At 36.9% G+C, this 20,958-nt stretch overlaps 3 protein-coding genes and 1 long non-coding RNA gene across 4 annotated transcripts; all 4 read right to left on the reverse strand.

Annotated features, from left to right (window-relative positions):
• Positions 1-983: 983 nt before the first annotated feature.
• On the reverse strand, positions 984-1,677 carry LOC141393962 (uncharacterized). The gene is made up of 3 exons (XR_012410219.1): positions 1,591-1,677; positions 1,362-1,493; positions 984-1,001 (listed from the first exon to the last, which is right to left on the reverse strand). It is a non-coding gene; the product is annotated as an uncharacterized lncRNA (long non-coding RNA).
• Positions 1,678-13,566: 11,889 nt separating this feature from the next.
• Positions 13,567-14,060, reverse strand: LOC141390349 (uncharacterized). Its single transcript, XM_073963262.1, has 2 exons — positions 13,830-14,060; positions 13,567-13,768 (listed from the first exon to the last, which is right to left on the reverse strand). The coding sequence occupies exons 1-2, from the start codon at positions 13,962-13,964 to the stop codon at positions 13,631-13,633; spliced, it is 273 nt and encodes a 90-aa protein (XP_073819363.1). The 5' UTR covers positions 13,965-14,060; the 3' UTR covers positions 13,567-13,630.
• A 581-nt stretch (positions 14,061-14,641) lies between these two features.
• LOC141390350 (uncharacterized) lies at positions 14,642-15,210 on the reverse strand. The gene is made up of 2 exons (XM_073963263.1): positions 14,890-15,210; positions 14,642-14,829 (listed from the first exon to the last, which is right to left on the reverse strand). Exons 1-2 carry the CDS (start codon positions 15,022-15,024, stop codon positions 14,692-14,694), a joined length of 273 nt encoding a protein of 90 aa, XP_073819364.1. The 5' UTR covers positions 15,025-15,210; the 3' UTR covers positions 14,642-14,691.
• A 4,158-nt stretch (positions 15,211-19,368) lies between these two features.
• LOC141390351 (uncharacterized) lies at positions 19,369-19,868 on the reverse strand. The gene is made up of 2 exons (XM_073963264.1): positions 19,655-19,868; positions 19,369-19,599 (listed from the first exon to the last, which is right to left on the reverse strand). Exons 1-2 carry the CDS (start codon positions 19,787-19,789, stop codon positions 19,465-19,467), a joined length of 270 nt encoding a protein of 89 aa, XP_073819365.1. The 5' UTR covers positions 19,790-19,868; the 3' UTR covers positions 19,369-19,464.
• Positions 19,869-20,958: the final 1,090 nt, after the last annotated feature.

Raw genomic sequence — 20,958 nt, forward strand, 5'->3', positions numbered from 1 at the left:
TTCACGACTTCCTTTGCATTGGTTCAAATCCTAATGAAAAGATCCGATCTTCCACGACTTCCTTTGAACCAATGCAAAAGATGACATGAAATCACGTCATCGCAAAGAACCCCTTCCGTCAAATTTTGCTGGGATCTTATGAAGGCGAGTATCTGGGATATTATCAATCATATACGAATGGGAGTAAGTAAACACTTGGTTTTGGGATCCGTCATGTATTAGATACAAACAAAAAACTAATTTTGACTTTTTTGGAGATACGACTTCGGGCATTTATGGTGACGGAATGCTGATGATAATATCGGATCTTTCACTACTTCCTTTGAACCAAAGTAAGAGATTTATGAAATCTTGGCACCGCATGTGGTTCCATTCATTCAAATTTTGCTGGATATCGATTGTATACTTGAAATAGTGTATACTTGAAATAATTTTGAAGCAAAATGCACCAACAAACATTGTGCATTTTTACCAAACCAATGATAACCCTATTTGCATATTAAAGTTTTTTGCGTGTCTTACCATTAATTTTATTAAAACCAGGAGAATAACTCCTCTTCTAAGTCACTTTATTTGCCTTAATTAATGGACAATATTAATATATTTTCTAGAAAATCAAATAAATGGTTTTTAATTTATGGTTTATCAGGTCCCTTCCCCTGAATACTTCGATTTTAAATAAAACCAAACGTCATTGGATGTTCGTAAATTTGGCATAATTTTAAAAAGTTTGGTCTCTACCAAACAGCAGATAATAAATTTGGCACGTCTATCACGATGAAAGTCCTGCAAATGTTGAAATGTTATAAAAACATTTAATAATTATTAAGAGAAGCATAAACAAACTTACTTCGTCTGAATTACTTGGTCCCTTTTCTACAACCTCCCATATTTCTTCCATTTCGAGATATGCCTCCAATGTCATGGACCAACCTTTGTAATTTTCTGAGCCCATCAGCTTTTCCACGGTCAATACCAAAGTCATTATGCAGTAAGGCTAGCTAAAAGTTTAGTTGAGGAAATGAAATTAATGAACATATAGGGGGTTATCATGAACGGCAATTGCCCGTGAATTTTTTCACTTTCTCCCTAAAGTTGCAACGGCTGAAATACGAAACTCACGGGGAAATTTCATTCATGATAACCCCCATAATCTTTTCAATATAAATTTTTACACAATCGCGTTTCACTCAATATTATTTAATATTTATATTATTGATTTATTGCAAAATTAAAAATTAATCTTTTTGTTCCATTAAGATAAATGCATTTGGATTAAACCAAATAATGTTATTTTGATAGCATTTTTCGTTAAAATCTATAATAAATAAAATTTTATATTTTACAAAGAATTTACTTACCTCTTCTTAGCTGAGATTCGAACGTGTTGTTAGCTCAAAGTATTATTTTTAAATGCACTGAGCTTGTCCATAAATCCAATACATTTGAGTATTTTTTACCATTTTGTTTTGCCACAACAATAAGCTAGAAATCTGCAGAGAAAACACAAAGAAAGAGAATAAAACAATCAGGATATTGAATTTTAATTTTTTACAATACATAAATCAATAAACAACTGACAACACTTGCCCCAAAACCAATGACCTTTTATCCGCACTTGAAAATACTCAATACAAATAGTATAATAGGAAATGAAAAGGGCAAGGTGAAATAAAGAGTGAAAACTTAAGAAAATATACAAATAACTAAAAGAAAAACAATAACCGCTTTGCTGTCATACCCCACCCACCCCATCTCCATAATCGATGTTTGAATTTTTACATGGTGAAGATTTTATAAAACAAAAATGAAAATTTTTAATAATAATTATTGAATGTATGTGGGGGTTTATTTCATATCTACATATACCAAAAGTTTCTAAGTAAGCAAGTACTTCGCTTTTCCACGTTGGAAGGATCCAGTTTGAAGAGGAAAAGTAAATAAAACAAGTAAGGACAGCGATATCTTTGGTCGGGCTGAAATTTGTATACCCTACACCACGAACTGCATTTAAGTAAATAGGAACTATTTGTTTATGAATGTACTAAGCTCTTCCTCCAAGTTAAGACATGTTCCTTGGGGGAGTAGACTATCTTAACTGATGATAATCACTTTATATTGTTAATTTTCCACTGCAAAAGGACCTTGGATCAATATTGACAAATATCCGAATTGAACTTTTACACCTCTGAAAAATTACTGCAGTTTTGGTTCGAAAATTTAACAAAAAGCCGTTTTTCCAATTCGATAGAAAAATGTGACTAAACATTTCCAAAAAACTTAAATCGGGTGTTACCCTAATACATATGTGGACTATACCAAATAGTGGACCTGTACTGTCTGATTTTTTTAAAAGATGTTTTGTGCCTGTTATAATGTTTTGTACCCCTAAAGGAGGCTAAATACCACATTCGGTTGAATAGTGTGGCTAAAACATTGATAATACCGAAAATCGGCAGATACCATTCTAAGGGGCTATGTGGACTTATATCGACAAATGTCTGGTGGAAAGTTTAATACCCCCAATGAAGACTAAGTACACAATTTCAGCTATTTCAGTGAAAATCGGGAGGTACCCTTCTATAAGGGCTGACATTTCTCTCTTAAACGCGGTATACATGGGTACACCCTTCGAAGACTAAATATCAAATTTCATTCATTTTGTTTTTTATACACTATGTGGAAAGGGTATTCTAAGTTTGTTTTGGCAAAAATTCATGTAACACCGCGAAATATTCGTCGGAGACCCCCAATGGTGGTATACCAATCTTCATATCTCGACGAGATAAAGCGATTTTCAGATATGTGTTCGTCCGTCCGTCTGTCCAAATTTTACATGGAGGTCGGGTTCAGACCAGAATAGATGATCATGAAATATTTAGCGGGTGAAATGGACCAAAAACAGCTTTGTTCCAGAACTAACAAGTTTTTACAACTTTTACACACTTTACCCGAAAAACCGTTCCCGTACACAAAAAAGTTGTAAAATGTTCACTTCTCTTTAAACAAAAATTGCGCTCTCTTTAAAAACTTTTACTCAACAAATTTCAGCGTGTAAAAAATAGTAACATCGTTGCCGGCGTCTGATTGGCTGATACGCCGATTTTGACCTATATCAAAAAACTTTTGTGTGAGACAACATTTTTTACAGTTCTCTCTTTTACGAGTTTTACTATTAAAAAGTACGGGAACGAAGCTAGCATAATTTCAATAATAGTCCGATCGCCTCGAAATAAATAAGGTACGAGTATATGGCAAAGAAGAAGCTTGCAATTTGAGATGGTGATCAGGTAATAATTAGAGGGTTAAATGGACCACAACTTTTGTGTTAAATTTGTGAAAATTTTTAATATACAGCTTAAATCTTTATTTCTGAAAGACACATTTCGCCCACACGCAGAGAAAAAAATATGTTTGATCCAACAATATTCCAAGAGCAAAATATGTATTGTTAACATCTTGTTGGATTCCTCATGTAGTATTGTAAATCCAAAAATAGTTTGTGTCAACTGAACAATATTTCTCTCTTTTCTTCGAAAATTTGTTTCTCTTCTCTCGCTATTCGATGCCGTGTTGAAAAAACAATTTTGGTAAGTTGTGGTGTGTTTGTATGACATGCTGCCTTTACCTTTGTTTTTGTGTGTATGTACTTTTGAGACTCTTGTTTTTATTTGTTTCTGTTTTGTTTCATTCTTCTTTTCTTTTCATCTTTGTTATGGTGTTTAATTATTCCTTATGTTGTGGTGGCTGCTTGTGGCTTTTTGTTTGTCTTTGTTGTCAACTAAAGTAGCAAACCATGTATTGCGTTCATCAATGCTCGTAATATTATACGCGATATTTACATCAAAGTTGTGTGGAAAGTGTATATGAGAAGTATATACACTCAAATCAAAAAATTTAGTATCTGGTTTTCAGGGCTGATAATATGTTTTGTAAAAAAATTAGATTATGATTGTTCCTACAATCGGTATTGTTAACGATTTTTATTTGTACAAAACAAACACATTTTTGGAACCAAAATAAATATTTTTTCTTTGCGTGCACGTGAGTTATATTTGGAAGACGATCTCTCGACCTTTCCATTGATGCCACTTATGCTGATGTACGAGGTAAGATAAGAGAGCTACATCCTAATATGTACAGTTATTTGTTTGTAGTGTAATCATAAAGGCGCTAGAGGACGCAATAGTTACGACATTTTGCACGAGGTAAGAGTTTAGATCGAAGAAGATGCCTATAATTTTGGACGATGATCTGATATTAGTTAGCAAGTGAAATGGACCATTACTTTTGTATGAAAAATATAAAAATGCAATTTTGGTCCATATTTGTCGCCAGGCGTCAGTTGACATTTTTTTTTGAAAGTTTGGCCGTTTTCAGACTGAGCATACTTAGGACAGTTTGATATGCGACCATGTGTTGGGTTGTTTTCAAGGGCTTGATTGAGATACCTCTAAAATCTAATCTGCTATCAAATGAAGTCATTGGATCCCCAGTCAGGCTGTACAGCGCATGACCCATCAATTCGACGTTTTGTCCGGTCAAACAGGCGCTGATTTGAATCGATGTGTTAGAGCTCGCATTGTCATGATGCAGAACGATTCAATTTCTCTTGTTAGTTTTTCGAATTTCTCAGGAGATTTCCGGCAAACAAATTGTTGTGTAACACTCAGAATTAACCTTCCTACATATCTCAAGCCGTTTAGTCGCCACACGGTCAGTTTTGCCAAAGAAACAGGGGACCATTTGCTTCGAAGGTCTTCTTCCGTGAAAAACTTTCGTTGGATTGGGTTCGCTTTCGTAGACCCAAATGGTCGATTCTTGTTTTGTTTCGGGCTCCTAAGCATGGATCCAAGATTCGTCGTCTGTATCGATCTTATAAATGTCGTGTAATTCACCACGATCGTTTTTATACACAAGTTTTTCCACAAACCCACAAGAGCTTTTTTTGAGTGATTGACAAATTTTGCTGGATCCTGCGAGAAAAAATAATTTTTGCGGCCAGGTGTTCATACAATATAAAATCTTAGTTGGGGGAAGAAATGACCTAGGACGCCTCTATATCACGGTACATAATGTCGAAATTTGTGAAACATTATAGGACGAAAATGTTCACAAGTAAATTCCATTTTTTCCAAAGTGATTTTTTCAAGTCACTGTAAACAACACAACACATGGGCCATATCGATCTACTCCTTCAGGTACCTTCCCCACAAAAGTTCGAAAATGTTCGGAAAATTTGTGCGCACCATAACTCTTGAAGGGTGTAACCGATTTGGTCCATACTTTGCACAGCGTGAAATATGTACCAGACTTAGATAAGTTTTCTATATGGATTCAATCGGTCCACTTCTTCGTGTACCTCCCACACAAAATTTCGGAAAAGTTCAGTTTAGGACCTGCTCTCGAATCGTTTTGATTTTTGTTGTAGCAACTTGTATTCACTGCCCCCATGTAACGGTATAAGTTTCATCAGGGGCAAGTACATACTTCCTGAGAAAATAGCCTGAAAGTTTCAAAACCCCCTATGACACCGTGTGTAGTGGTTAAAGTGCAATATAACTCTCGAACGGATCAACCGATTTGGTCCAAAATTTGGCCTTCGTAAAAGTTTGTCCGAACATAGTTTAATTTCGAAGATAAGCCATATCGGTCCACTCTGTCAGGTACCTCCCCCACAAAAGTTCAAAAATGTTCGGAAAAATTGTGCGTACGATAACTCTTGATGGGAGTGACAGATTTGGTCCATACTTTACACATTCTAATATATCTACCAGGTATAGGTCAGGTTCGAATATGGACTATATTTGTCCACTCCGTCGGGTACCTCCCACAGACATTTTTGGATGAATTCACTTTAAGACCTGATCTCGAATCACTTTGATTTTTGTTGAAGCAACTTGCATTCGCTGCCTCAATTACGACAATAAGAGTTTTTTCAAGGGCAAGTCCATACTTCTTGAGAAAAAAAGCCCGAAAGTTGTAAAAACCCCCATTGGCACCATATGTACCATATGTAGTGACTGGAGAGCTCGAACCGAATACTGCGATCGTCCACACTTTGGATATCGTAATATTTCTTCGAATATTAGATGAAATTCGAAGGTTGAAGGAGTGGACCTTCCGATACCTCCCCCACAAAAGTTTGAAAATATTCGAAGCCCTATCTATCGATATCCCCGCAAATTTTTGCGCTTTAATCCTATCCGTATTGCTTTGAAAACCCCCCTAAATACGTAAGTTTTTTTTTTTTTTTTTTTTTTTTTTTTGGAAAAAAAGTATTTCATGTTTACTGTTAAGGCGATGATGATCATATTTTTTAATTTTGTTATTTTTTTCTTTCGAGACGAGCTGATTCATCAGAAGGTTTTTGTAAAAGTATCGCACTTTGGTGAGAAGTGCTCATCAGGTGTATCTTGTGCAGCAATCTGACTATGTCTCTACTCTAAATTTTTCCTTCTATATATACTGAATTTATTGCGAATTTGCAATTAGGAATTCAATACAACGGATTTTTTTTTAAGGCAGATGGCATTGCCTGCTCTAACAATCTTATAGTACTTACTACTTACTTACTTAGTTGGCCCATTACAGAACATTTGTTCCATAGACCGAACTAAGAAAAGATCTCCATTCCTCTCTGTTTTTCGCTCGACTTTTTGGAATACCTCGCCTTTTCATTTCTTCATCCACTTGTATGCTCCATCGAAGCTTAGGCCTGCCGATTTTGCGTGCACCGCCATGTGGCATGTATTCATATGCCTTTTTAGCGGATTCGTCATCGTTCATTCTCATGATATGGCCTAGCCAACGCAATCGTTGCATCTCGATACGTTTAACTATATTCATTTCTTTGTATAGCTTATATAGCTCGTGGTCCATACGACGTCGATATTCACCGTCAACGCAAATCGGCCCGTAGATCTTTCGAAGAATTTTCCTCTCAAACACACCAAGCACTGCCTTATCTGCTTACGCAAGTACCCATGCTTCGGAGCCATACATTAGCACGGGTAGTATCAGCGTTTTGTATAGTGTTATTTTTGTTTGACGAGATGTGGCTTTGTTTTTAAATTGCTTACTTAGACCATAGTAGCATCTGTTGGCCAATACAATTCTTCTTCTTATTTCACAACTGATGTTGTTTGTTGTGTTTATGGCAGTGCCGAGGTAGACGAAGTCTTTAACTACCTCAAAATTGTAGGTACCAACTTCCACGGTTGGTCCGAGCTCTACGGACGCTTTGCGCGTCGACACCATCAATTTGGTCTTTTCGCCGTTTACCGCCAGACCCACTTTCGCAGATTCTGCTTCGATCTTCATAAAGGTATCAGTTACTTTCTTTACTGATCGTCCCATGATGTCTATGTCATCAGCATAGGCAAGTAACATGTGGCTATTGGTGTAAATTGTGCTATTTCTTTTGACATTTGCATCTCGTATTACCTTTACCAGCAAAATGTTGAAAAGATCACACGAAAGGCTATCTCCTTGTCTGAAACCTCTTTTGGTACAAAATTCTTCGGAGAGGTTCTTTCCAATTTTAACTGAGGACCCAGTATCAGTTAATGTCATCTTACAAAGCCGGATGAGCTTTGCGGGGATACCAAATTCAGACATTGCGTGGAATACCTTTGATCGGAGGGGACTGTCGAATGCTGCTTTATAATCGACAAAAAGATGAAATGTGTCGATCTGCATCTCTTGGGTCTTCTCTAGGTTTTGCCGCAGGGTAAATATCTGGTCAATGGTGGACTTGCCAGGTCTAAAGCCACATTGGTATGGTCCAATTATTTCGTTGACCATTGGCTTTAGTCGTTCGCACAATATCCCTGACACTATATTATAGGCAATAGAAAGAAGACTTATGCCCCTATAGTTTGAGCATACAGTCTTATCTCCTTTCTTGTGGACGGGACATAGGATACTCAGGTTCCGGTATACATTCTATACCATCTTCTGGAATTGGATCTGTGGTATCATGGTCTTCGCTACTATTGGATACCAGCAGATTGGAGAAATGTTCCTTCCATATCCTGAGCACGCTATCTGTATCTCTTACCAGATTACCTTGCTGGTCTCTACAGGAGGATGTGCCTGTACCAAAGCCATCTGTTTGATGCTTCACTCTTTGGTAGAATTTTCGTTCTGGCTCCTGTACATCTCGATTTTTTCACACTCCCGCTTTTCCATTTCTCTCTTTTTCTTGCGGAAAAGACGTTTCTCTTCTCTCCTTTTCTCCCGATATCTCTCTCGCGGGCTACGCGTTGCTACTGATTGTAGAGTAGCTCTATAAGCCGCATTTTTCTCTTCGGTAGCAGCACGGCACTCCTGGTCATACCATGAATTCCTTTGTGGAGGTCTGTGTTGTGTTTGCAGCCTATCGATGTCCAACTTCCGCGTTGTGTCTGTTCGTGCTTTATTTGCAACGTTTAGACGGGTACGTACCTTTGCTGCAACAAGGTAGTGGTCCGAATCAATGTTTGCGCCTCGAAACGATCGTACATCCAACACGCTGGATGAATGTCTTCCATCTATCACAACATGATCAATTTGATTACTTGTTCTTTGATCTGGAGACAGCCAGGTGCCCTTATGAATATCGAGATGATTAAATCTTATAGTACATTTACATTTAAGAAATCGAGTAGATTTCAACTGTCAATTCCTTTGTGTATACGTCAAATAAAATCTCATCTGAAATCCATTAGATTTCATTTGACGTTTATGCAATGGAATTGACAGTTGAAAACGAGTGGATCTCGTAAATGTAAACCAAGATTTTTACACAGGGCGGCATTATTTCCACACAGCTGCAATTGTCTCCCACATGTAGTCACAATTAACTGTACTAGTTTTGGGGTGTGTTTATTTTTAGAACACAACACCAACAACTATTTGGTTGCAATTTTTATGTTGGAACGTTTTGTTAAGCCAGGCTCGGCTTGCTATGTTTCTCGCCTCGAAGGAGAAAAATAAGAAAATTAAAACATATGATCATTATCGCCTTAACAGGTAAACATAAACATAGCTAGCCGAGCCTTGCTTAACAAAACGTTCCAACAGCGTTTTGTCTCATTACTTGAGCAACTCAGTTTTTAATTCATCGGCAACTTCTGCCACATTATTTTTCAGAGACATTAATGCCGTCTTGACCGCAAATTTTGTTTCTAGAATACTTTGCTCGTTGGTACCTTGCAATCATTTTGCTGTTTCATGCTGCGGTAGAATGTCGGATTACATTGTGAACCTCCTTTCTTTTCTTCCTGTAACACTCTAATGTGCTACTTAGTGCAACTTGTTGCAGAGTCGGATTCGACGACACTCCTAGTCGAACCATAGGTTCCGTGTATGGAGGAGTCCTGGTATCCCAGTATGAATTTTTTACTGATTGCATAGTAATTCCATATTTATATTAGGCAATTTTACTTGCGGTAATTGTCAGTTTGTAGATGAGAGAGGGTGTTGAGAGGCAAAGGGTTACCATATGCCTCACCTCTCTGTCCTTCAAACTGACAATTGCCGTAAGGAAAATTGCTTAATATAAATATGGACTATGGACCACCGAAGAATATAATGCGATATATAGGCATTATATTCTTCGGTGGCAACAGGGCACTCTTTGTCTTACCATAGGTTCTTAAGAAAACAATAAAACTATTTTTGATGGTGAATCCTAGCGTTTTCATTGTTAGGCCAGAAAGTTATCGAGCAGCCCTCGTATAGTGTCGGAAATCATTTTAGAAATAACCCACAACAATATCAATCAATAAAGTGTATAACATCAGGAGTGCGAATTCATTACTTTTACCTGGTTATTTAAAACAACTTGGCGCCCAACGTGAGGCAATCTTGTTTATGAGGAATTAAAAGCTTTTTATACCCTCAGCATTTATGCCAACGAGGGTATATACACTTTCATACGGGCAAAATCTGCCTCATCGAAATAATGGATTTAGACCCCAAGTATGTTTGTCCGTCCGTCTGGCTGGCGGCACGATAACTCTCGAACGGATCAATCGATTCGATCCAAAATTTGGCTTTCGTAATATTTTGTACAAGCTTATTTAAAGTTTGAAGATGGTTTGTATCGGTCCACTGCTTCCGGTACCTCCCACACAGAATTTCGAAAATATTCGGAAATTTTGTGCGCACGATAACTCTTGAAGGGAGTAACCGATTAGGTCCATGCTTTGCACATCGTGATATTTCTACCAGACTTAGATTAGGTTCTAATATGGACTCAATCGGTCCACTTTTTTGGGTACCTCCTACACAAAATTTCGGTAAAATTCAGTCACTGCCCCCCATACGACGGTGAAAGTTTTTTCAAGGGCAAGTCCATACTTCCTGAGAAAGTGGCCCGAAAGCTGTAAAAACCCGCTATGACACCTTGTCAAGTGGATGGAGCGCATGATAACTCTCGAGCGGATAAACCGATTTGGTCCAAAATTTGGCACTCGTAATATTTTGCGCAAAAATGAAACAAGTTTTAAGGTGGGCCACATCAGTCCTCTCCTTCTGGTACCGCCCCCACAATAGTTCAAAACTTTTCGGTAAAATGGTGGGCACGGTAACCGATTTGGTCCATACTTTGGACATCGTAATATTTCTACGATACATAGATCATAAGAATATGGACTAAATATGTCAACTCCTGTCACAACTTCTCCAAATTTAAGAAAAGTGCAGGTTAGCACCTCTTCTCGATTAGTTTTGATTTTTCTTGCAACAGGTTGCACTCATGGCCCCTATTATAATAGTACACGTTTTTTCAGTGGCAAGTCCAAACTTCTTGAGAAAATGACCCCAAACCTGTAAAAAACCCTACGGACAGCATGTGTAGTGGCTGGTGCGCACGACAACTCCCGAACCCAATACTGCGTTGGTCCACACTTTGCATATCGTAATATTTCTTAGAATATTAGATGAAATTCGAAGATGGTGCCTGTAGGTCCACTTCTTCCGGTACCTCCCCCACATAAGTTCGAAAATATTCGTTAAAATGGTAAGCGCAATATCTCATAAATGGAGCAACCGGTTTGGTCCAAATTTTGTATCTCAAAATATTTGGTCAAAACTTAGATTATGTTCAAAAGTGGACCCTATCGGTCCATTCCTTAGGGTACGACCCACACAAATGAGCAACATTTTTGTTTAAATGCGGTTAAGGGTCTGTGCGAAAATCCTTTCGAAATTTCTACTGAAGGTACTCCTAGTAGCCCTGTTTACAGCAATGTGATGTTTTTTGTGGGCAAGTCCATGTTTTCTGATATAATGGTCTTATCGAGAGGAATGACTCCAACAATATGCACACTTCCAAAATGGACTATGTCGGTCGGCACCTCCCCCGCAAAACTTTTGTGATTTTATCCTAATCCATTTCTTTGTCGGCAAGTTCATGCGACCAATCTGAAGACCCCCTAAATACAAATTTTTTTTTGGGATAAAGGTTTTTCAATTCGTATAGGCTGAGAGCAAAGCCGACTTATACTTTTTTACTTGTCCTGCTTAGTGCACCTTTTCAGTGCAGTTGAAAGGGTGCCCTATGTTGTGCGGACCTGTACAGGATGCTGGACAGATGTTTTGCATGGTGTTAAACCTTCTGCCCTATAGGAATTTAGACGGTTGTAATTCCTGGACATAGTTTAGCCAAACCTGCTCTGTTTTTTGTGGTAGCTGACGTTCTTCAGCTCGCACCTCCCGAAATGTCATTTTTTTGTATATTTTATTTTCAGTTTATGTTCAAATTTTGTCCACACGGTGAGCCTTAACTAATTTTAAATGGAAGGTACTTACACCTTTGAAGTTTTTGCAGATTCTGAAACTACAACGCTCATAGATGAGAAATATCAAGAAACAAAAAAAATCGGCTGAGGGATTTTCATATAAATCGCGATTTAAGTTCACATTTTTAGGGGTTCTTTAGGTTTTCACGATTTTGCTTGGAAACCGCGAGCCCTATTAAAAAGGGCTTAAGGAGAATGTTGTAGCTGTGAAAATTGTCGACAAGATTGACCTTTATGATATTTTCATAGGTTTTACCATTTTTGAGATATAGAAGTTCAAATTGAGACAATATCATGCTCAGTGCGCCTTAACTAACTTTTGATGAAAACCGCTTACACATGGGAGGATTTCGCGTATTCTGAAAGAGCAATGTTCATAGATAAGAAAAATAAAAAGACAGAAAAAATCGCCTGAGGGATTTTCAAATAAATCGCGATCAAAATTCACAATTTTAGGGTTTTTTTAGGTTTTCACGATTTTGCTTGAAAACCGCAAGTTGTATCGAAATAAGTCTAAAGAAAATGTTGTAGATGTGAAAATTCTCTATAAGACTGGTCCCCCCTAAAAATGTGAACTTAAATCGCGATTTATTTGAAAATCCCTCCGGCGATTTTTTTGTTTCTTGATATTTCTCATCTATGAGCATTGTAGTTTCAGAATCTGCAGGTGTAAGCACTAGGGTTATGACTTTTTGACATTTTTCCTCAAAAATGATTTCCTGCAGCAGGGATGAATGAACTTTTGCCTATTAATCACTATGCTATCGTTTATTCCATTGAAATATAAAAAAAGTTCACGCACAAATCGATTTTAAAAAATAATTTTTTGAAAAAATATATGAAATGAAAAAAAAAACATTTTTTTAAAAAATTATTTTTTGTTGCACGAATGAATAAATATAAACCTACTTATAACTATTATAACGTTTATTTCATTCAAATATTAAAAAAGTCGCAAAAAAGTCACTTCGAAAAAATTTTAAAATATTTGTTTTTTTGTTAAAAAATTATATTTTATTTCGACATTTTTACCATTCTCAGAATTGAAGAAAAATAGTGAGAAATAAATTTTATGTCATTTTAATTATCTCATGTGGCTCTAAAGTTTATTTTCAATTATATATCTGTTTTTAGTGACTTCAAAAAATTGTCCATAATTTTGATAAATTCAAATTTTAAAATCATTTTGTGCGTGAGGTTTTTTCACCGAATCACCTTATAATTAAGATTTTATGTAATCTTATGGCAAAACTCATCACGCTATGATACAGGGATATGAGGTTGTAAAAAAGTCATAACCCTAGTAAGCACCTTCCATTTAAATTTGGTTAAGGCACACCGTGTCCATTGACCATTTATCGAGATACATACCGGCTACGTGCCTGCTTCTGATAGGCTTGCTGACTTCTCTCTCACTCTCTCTCTCTAAATCATAAATATGCTATCTCACAAAGCTGTGTGAGAATCACCATACGGTGATTAGGATGACTTTCAAGGTATCACCCGAATAGTAATCTATCTATGTGTTATCGCGCTGCAAACTAACACTATTTTGTCGCCGCGAAGTCCTCTAGTCTGCTATAGTTTTCAAGTGAGAAAACTTCATCTTTTATGCAAAGGAACTTGCTGAGTAATTATTGCTGGGAAAGTTATCGTACAGACCTATTATGACCCACTAATTTTCATAAAATATGAAATTTTTGCAGTATCCTCACTCTCTGACTTACCAAGTATTCGAAATGAACTGAGCTTTATAAGCTTTATTGATAAGCTTGATTCAATTTTATTTACATTTGTTTTCTTTTTTATTTTGTAATCACTTATTTTGCTTTTTGTAACTTTTATCTTATCATTGAATGCTGTTTCTTTAAATAACTCCACAAATCTTTCGAGGTACGAATAAGGGTCATAATTTGGCAAGTTTTCGTATCTGTCAAACAGAGAATAATAAATTTAGCCCTTCGGTCTTTGTGGACATCCTGAAAAATACGAACGAAAATCTAATTAATCATAAAATATTTATAGATAATAAATTCCTACCTCTTCTGTGCCATCGGGTCCATGTTCAACCACTTGCCAAAGATCTTCAGTTTCCAAATACGAACGTACCGTCATGGACCATGCTTTATAATTATCTAGACCACGAAGTTTTTCCACCTGCAAGTGCAGAGCCATAATTGTGTGGGACTTATAGAATTTATGAACGACCTGTTTCTAATGCAACTGCTGTTGTGTTACGCGTAGCCCCTGTCCGACTAAAGATTGATAGTATTGAGTGAATGTTAAAAGCATAAAGAATTGAGATTTTCTTGATTCTTGTTTTGTTATGAATTTTTGTAAAGGGTTGTTGGAAAATTTTGTTTTTTTGGATGGTTGCATATTTTACACTTCTGGCTGCCCCCATAACACAATAATGAGTGGAAATTGGGATTTTTGCCTAAATGTATGTATGTACATGTGTTTCTGTGGTAGACAATACAAAACATTATTCTATTGCACTGCTGCTCATTTGGTTCTTCCAGTACCTTGGCTTTCAAAATATGAATATTGTAAGAGGCATTGACATTGATTTCAAGTGACCCAACAATATAAGAGACGACGACCACTTGCCAAGTGGGGAAGGAATTTATGTTTTTGTGGGGTTTTTACGAAACAGGAAAGGTTATGATTTATGGTAGGTATGAAATACGAAACAAATTTTGTGGTATGAGAATTTTCCTACACAGAATATTACAAATATTAACCAAGAAGCTCCACCAATTTTACCTACACAAATTTTCCTATGAAAAATCTTACTTTTCCTGTTTTTGTTTTCAATAAAAGTTTCTTTAATGTTAGCTAATTTTATTTATTGTTTCATATTTGTATAGTTACATTTTTGCTTTGGTTTAATATTTAACATTTATGGTGCCATAGAATGTTGTCTTTTTAGATAATTCCACAAATCTTGGGCAGTTCGAATAATCGCCATAAATTGGCAAATTTTTGTGTCAGTTAAGCAGAGAATAATAAATTTGGCCATTTTGTCTTTTTGGGCATCCTAAAGCAAACAAAAAATAATAAACTGATTTTACAATAACAACAAATAAGCTCCACTTACCTCATCACTGCCATCTGGTCCATGTTCGACCACTCCCCACATACCTTCAGTTTCCAAATAGGAACGTACAGTCATGGACCAGGCTTTGTAGTTGTTTAGGCCACAAAGTTTTTCCATCTGCATGTACATAGTCATCTTTACCTTGGAATTTTTAACTTTTTTCCTGATGTTCTGTTTTCTTTTCTGCGATGTTACAACGTTACACGTCTAGTCCAGCTTTGACTTTTCGTAAATAACTAATTATTTGTTTTATTGAGTGATTGTTCAGACCAAAAGCAAAACCGGGAATATTTTACTGCTATTAGTTTTTCTTTTGGCCATGTATTCTAGCAAGAGGGTATGTAAGAAGAGATTTATTTTTATGGTTTTGGAGACTGAGGAGAATCGATATTTTCTCTTTTTTGAACCCATCAACTTGTCCATGGCAAATAATGTGTTGCGTGCTAATGGTGACAGTGTTGCTGATGTTCCTTCTTATAGCATCAGCATTTATTCAAAAAAAAAAAAAAAAAAAAAAAACAAGTAGAAAGTCGTTAAGTTCGGCCGAACTTTTTATACGAACTTTTTATACCCTCCACCATAAAATAGTCTTAATTAAAATGGAATAATTAGGGTCCTTTCACAATATTGGGTGGAACAACTTTTCGACAATGGATAGACTCCTGCTGCCTCCCACTATTGCTTAAATTAGACTGTGAACACAAATGTTGGGGCAGAGATAATTCCTTTTGGAGATGAAAGCCCTTGGTGTGTGTATATTAAAAACACCGAAGGACAGATGCGCCGTGAGTCGAACTTACGGATATACCAAAACATGGACCTATATTGACGATTACTTTTGAATAGACAAAATTGTATCTAAAATTCTCAAAATACCGATCATTACAACTAGTTCGGTTAAAATATCAAAATACCGAAAATCGGGAGATACCGTTATATGGGGGCTATACCAAAAAATGGACCTATGTTGACGATGTTTCGTGGAGATGTTTCATGACCACTGAGAACCTCAAATGTCAAATTACAGCTAGTTCGGTTAAAAATTGTAACTAAAATGCTCAAAATACCGAAAATCGGGAGGTTCGGTTTTAAGGGGGCCATACCAAAACATGGACCTATGTTGACGATGTTTGCTGGAGATGTTTCATGACCACTGAGAACCTCAAATGTCAAATTGCAGATAGTTCGGTTAAAAATTGTAGCTAAAATTCTCAAAATACCGAAAATCGGGAGGTACCGATATATGGGGGCTATACCAAAACATGAACCTATGTTGACGATGTTTCGTGGAGATGTTTCTTGACCACTAAGAACCTCAAATGTCAAATTGCAGATAGTTCGGTTAAAAATTGTGGCTAAAATTCTTAAAATACCGAAAATCGGGAGGTACCTTTATATGGGGACTATACAAAAACATGAACCTATGCCCATATTCTTTGGGATATAAGTTTGTTGATCACTAGGAACCCTAAGTGCCAAATTATAGCTAATTCGGTCTGCAAATGTGGCGGAGAACGTCAAAATACCTCAAATTCGGAGGTACCGTTATATGGGGGCTATACCAAAGAGTGGACCGATATAGCCTATCTTCAAACTTGACCTGCCTATGGAAAAAAGACCCTCGGGTGCAAAATTTCAGCACTCTATCTCAATTATTGCGGACGCTAGAACGATTACAACAGACGGACAGACGGACGGACATGGTGAGATCGTCTTAGAATTTTATGCTGATCAAGAATATATATGCTTTATATGGTCGCAAATGATTAGTTCGATGTATTACAAACGGAATGACAAAATCGCGATTCAAGATGACATTTTTAGGGGTTGTTTAGTTTTTAGCGATTTTGCTTGGAAACTGCAAGTCCTATCAAAATGGGAATAAAGAAAATGTTGTAGCTATCAAAATTCTCTACAAGAGTGACCTTTATGTTATTCTCGTAGGTTTTACCATTTTTGAGATATAGAAGTTCAAATTGGGACAATGCAATGACTGTATTTTAGGTTTTTATCTTAAGTCTTCAAGATTTGCTTGAAAACCGCAAGTCATGTCAAAATGGGACTAAAGAAAAATTCTCTACAAGATTGGCTGATTTATTTTTTCTTGGGATGTACCATTTTTGAGATATATACCTTTTAGTTGGGAAATTGCAGTCATAACATTGTTTTATAAGGAGACTTGTCCCAATTTGAATTGTCCCAATTTGAACTTCTATATCTCAAAAATGGTAAAACCCAAATATCATGAAGGTCACTCTTGTAGAGAAGTTTGATAGCTACAACATTTTCTTTATTCCCATTTTGATAGGACTTGCGGTTTCCAAGCCAAATCGCAAAAACCTTAACAACCCCTAAAAATGTCAACTTGAATCGCGATTTATTTAAAAAGCGCTCCGGCGATTTTTTTTTTGTTTTTTGATTTTTCTCATCTATGAACATTGTAGTTTCAGAATCGGCAAAAACTTCCCAGGTGCAAGCACCTTCCATTTAAATTTGCTTCAAGAGCACCGTACGCTTTCATACGGGTAAAATGTGTTTATTCGAAATAATGGTTTTAGACCCCAAGTATGTATGGACGAAATCCATTTCAGACAATTTGGAGTCAATTTAGCAATGTCCGTCCGTCCGTCTGTCTGTCTGGCTGGAGCGCACGATAACTCTCGAACGGATTAACCGATTGGTCCAAAATTTGGTAATATGTTGTCCAAACTTAGTTTAAGATCGAAGATGGGCCATATCGGCAAACTCCATCGGGTACATCCCCCACAAAAGTTCAAATTTTTTCGCAAAAATTATGCACACGATAACTCTCCGTCCATATTTTGCACATGGTAATATTTTTACCAGACTTAGATAAATCTGTTTACTCCCACAGAAAGGACGTTCCGAGACATCATCACTGCTGCAGTCGCTCGTAATATACCTGTTGGCTGAATATCTAAAGTGAACCTCAGTCACGTTTGGAAATGTTAGGACCCCAGTTACGTTTGGCAATGCTACGCTGATCCGAAGAGGTGCGCACGTGACATGGCGAAGAGAAGAGTACTACGCCGCATTAGATCTCTTCCTGCCGAGGATGAACCACCACAATTTACAATGGATGATGTTGCGAATGTCATCAGAAACGCCAAATCATGCAAAGCGTTGAGCCATGATGGAATTTCCATGGATGAGCCGGGAGTGAATTATCTCGCCAAAGATTTCAATCTATCGCTAGCCACTCATATCGTTCCCGAAGTCTGGAATATGGGCAGGGTGGTCCTGCTACTGAATCCAGGCAAGCATGCCAGAAAAAGTGAATCGTATAGACCGATTTCGCTTTTGTCGCCCGTAGCAAAGACCATTGAGACTTTAGGCCTCCCCAGCATCAAAAATAGCTACCCAGTTGCAGTACATCACGACAATAGCGCTGCACGCAATCTCAAAACATACTAGTCGAGAATTCAACCAGAGCGAGTCGTGTGATAGAACAATGATGGTGGCGCTCGACTTATCAAAAGCTTTTAATACTGTCAAGCACGTCACGCTCTTTGAGGACATCAATCAGACTACCCTCCGGCAAAGTTTGAAGCGGTGTATAATCAATTATATGTTTAGACGCCAGTCGTACGTGGAATTCAGGAACAAGAAGTCCAAACACCGTAGAGTGAAACAGGGAGTTCACCAAGGTGAGGAGTTCACCTCTCCTGTACTCCACTCCACGCCATCTGGAGAGGCATTGGCGTCAGGTACGTTCCCTGATGACATTTGTGAAAAACTGAACTCCTATTTGATTGATCTTACCACCTGTTTCCACTCTAGAAATATGCAAATATCCGTCATTAAATCTACGGCCACCCTGTTCACCACATGGACGGCATAGGTGAGAACAATGTTGAATGTCATGACTGATAGTAGCAGAATTCCGACCACAAACTACTGCAATATTCTAAGGGTCATAGGTAAAGGGTCCTCAAGTTCCTAGCCAGCAGCACTTGGGGTGCAGATAAAGAAGCATGAAGAAGCCGTGTTGACCACATATAACACGATAAATCGGTCTGTGGTAAGCTATGCGGCACCAGCTTATTGTGCAACGCGGTGGAAAATTTTTCAAACCCGTCAGAATGCCGCCCGAGAACTGCAACAGAGCGCCTCGTCATGTCTTCAGTGGACCAATGGAGGACTTCTCAGTGGTCAAAAATGTATTTACTAAAAAGTTAAAAATAAAATAATAATAATAAAGCAAATTAAGTTTCAGTGTTTTATTTATAATTGCACTTAAAACTAGGAAGTAATTTGTCGCTTTGCCCCAATTACGAGTAGTATATCCTTCCTCATGATGGAATCTCTCAAAAAAAACCATTTTTAATTTAAATGCAAGCGTTTTATTTCTAGGTTATTTTATTTCTGGTTTTAAGTGCATTTATAAATTAAACACTGAAACCTAATATTTTTAATTATTTTTTATTTTATTTTACAATATTTCCCTAATATTTCGCCCAAATAACCACTTCAAAAAACCCCATTTTTATTTCTTATTTTTCAAAATTTTTTTCTATTTTTAATCACATTTTCTTAGTTGTTCCTTAATTTTTATCATAGCATCGCATGTTGTTTCTTCAAATATCCCCACAAATCTTTGGATGTTCGAATAATTGCCATAAATTGGCAAATTTTTGTATCAGTCAAGCAGAGAATAATAAATTTGGCTCTTCTATCTTTGTGAACATCCTGAAAAAATAACAAATTTATTATAACAACAAATAAAGTTCAGCTAAAAACACACCTCATCACTACCATCTGGTCCATGTTCGACGACAGACCAGAGATCTTCAGTTTCCAAATATGAGCGCACAGTCATGGACCAGGCTTTATAATTATCCAAACCACGAAGTTTTTCCACCTGCAAGTGCAGAGTCATAGTGGATGGAGTTCTGTACTATTTTCTACTATTATTTGCCGTTACGTAATATGTGGTTTCTCGTTGACTTTTCACAAATAACTAAATCTTCTTCGTATTGAGTGAACATTCAGACCAAAGAAACTTCTTGAATTCTGCGAAGGGATATTGTAGTTGTGGTAATGATTTGAGAGACCAAGCAAAATCCACAGTTCTCTCGTTGTCTGTTTGTCCATGATGCTGGCTGTGATGATGATGATAATCCATTCATATTTTTGCTCATGACTCATCTGTTTGTCCATGACGAGGACAACGAATCTGAGTGGAATTTATACTTTTTATCTGACATGCAGTAGTCTAAAGGACAATGCATTGTAAGTGCCTCTTACAATACATGTATTATGATACTGCAATGCTGTTCATTTTTATTTAGCCTTTTTTTTTTGCCTCCATTGAGGAATTTGTATGGGCAATACTTTGGCGTTCAATAAGCGAGAGACATTGATATTGATTCAAGTTCTTTGCTGGTAACATATGAAGGTGAATAAATTTATTTGATTTGTAATAATGGAAGGTTACACTGTGCAACACTGAAAATCCAAAGAAATTCTAGTGGGTATTTTCTGAAAGTACATATTGAGACTACAAAACTCCTAGTTGGGTTTTGTGTTTTTAGATCGGTAGACCTATTCTGTAACTTTTTAACAACTTTACTCATTGTTTGTTTTACAACTATTTCATTTGTTTGTTTTGTAGTTGTTACAAAAACAAAAGACATTTTAACAACTTTTCAATCGATAAAAGTTACGGAATAGGCCTATATGTTTGGATTTTATGGCATCATTTATACCGAGCTAAAACGATCCCTTTTTCCATTGTTCCGGGCTTTATCTCAGAAATAAGAAGCCGATTTTAGTGTTAAAATTTTGCAAGGACAATATCTTGCAAATTTAGTCTCCACAATGAAATATCTGACAACGGAATGATGCTGATAGACTTCGCAGCGGCAAAAACATGGTAGTTAGCACACCAGTTTTAAACATTTCTACTTTCATAAGGGTATCTGCCTGTCACCAGACCAAAAAAACAAAGAAATGAAATTGATCCCATTGTGATAGATGGTAGCCATTCCTTGTGCCTGTTATGGATCTACGATCGTCCATGCAAATGCAAATATCGGCAAAATCCAT

This window comes from Musca autumnalis, unplaced genomic scaffold, assembly GCF_047663935.1.
Source record: "Musca autumnalis isolate F117 unplaced genomic scaffold, ASM4766393v1 scaffold_1, whole genome shotgun sequence".
NCBI classification, from domain to species: Eukaryota; Metazoa; Arthropoda; class Insecta; order Diptera; family Muscidae; genus Musca; species Musca autumnalis.

Coding starts and splice junctions, on each gene's coding strand:
- LOC141390349 (XM_073963262.1), bottom strand. CDS start 13,964: ATGGCTCTGCACTTGCAGGTGGAAAAACTTCGTGGTCTAGATAATTAT. Junction 13,769..13,829: donor GACCCGATGGCACAGAAGAG/GTAGGAATTTAT, acceptor CGTATTTTTCAG/GATGTCCACAAAGACCGAAG.
- LOC141390350 (XM_073963263.1), bottom strand. CDS start 15,024: ATGACTATGTACATGCAGATGGAAAAACTTTGTGGCCTAAACAACTAC. Junction 14,830..14,889: donor GACCAGATGGCAGTGATGAG/GTAAGTGGAGCT, acceptor TGTTTGCTTTAG/GATGCCCAAAAAGACAAAAT.
- LOC141390351 (XM_073963264.1), bottom strand. CDS start 19,789: ATGACTCTGCACTTGCAGGTGGAAAAACTTCGTGGTTTGGATAATTAT. Junction 19,600..19,654: donor GACCAGATGGTAGTGATGAG/GTGTGTTTTTAG, acceptor TTATTTTTTCAG/GATGTTCACAAAGATAGAAG.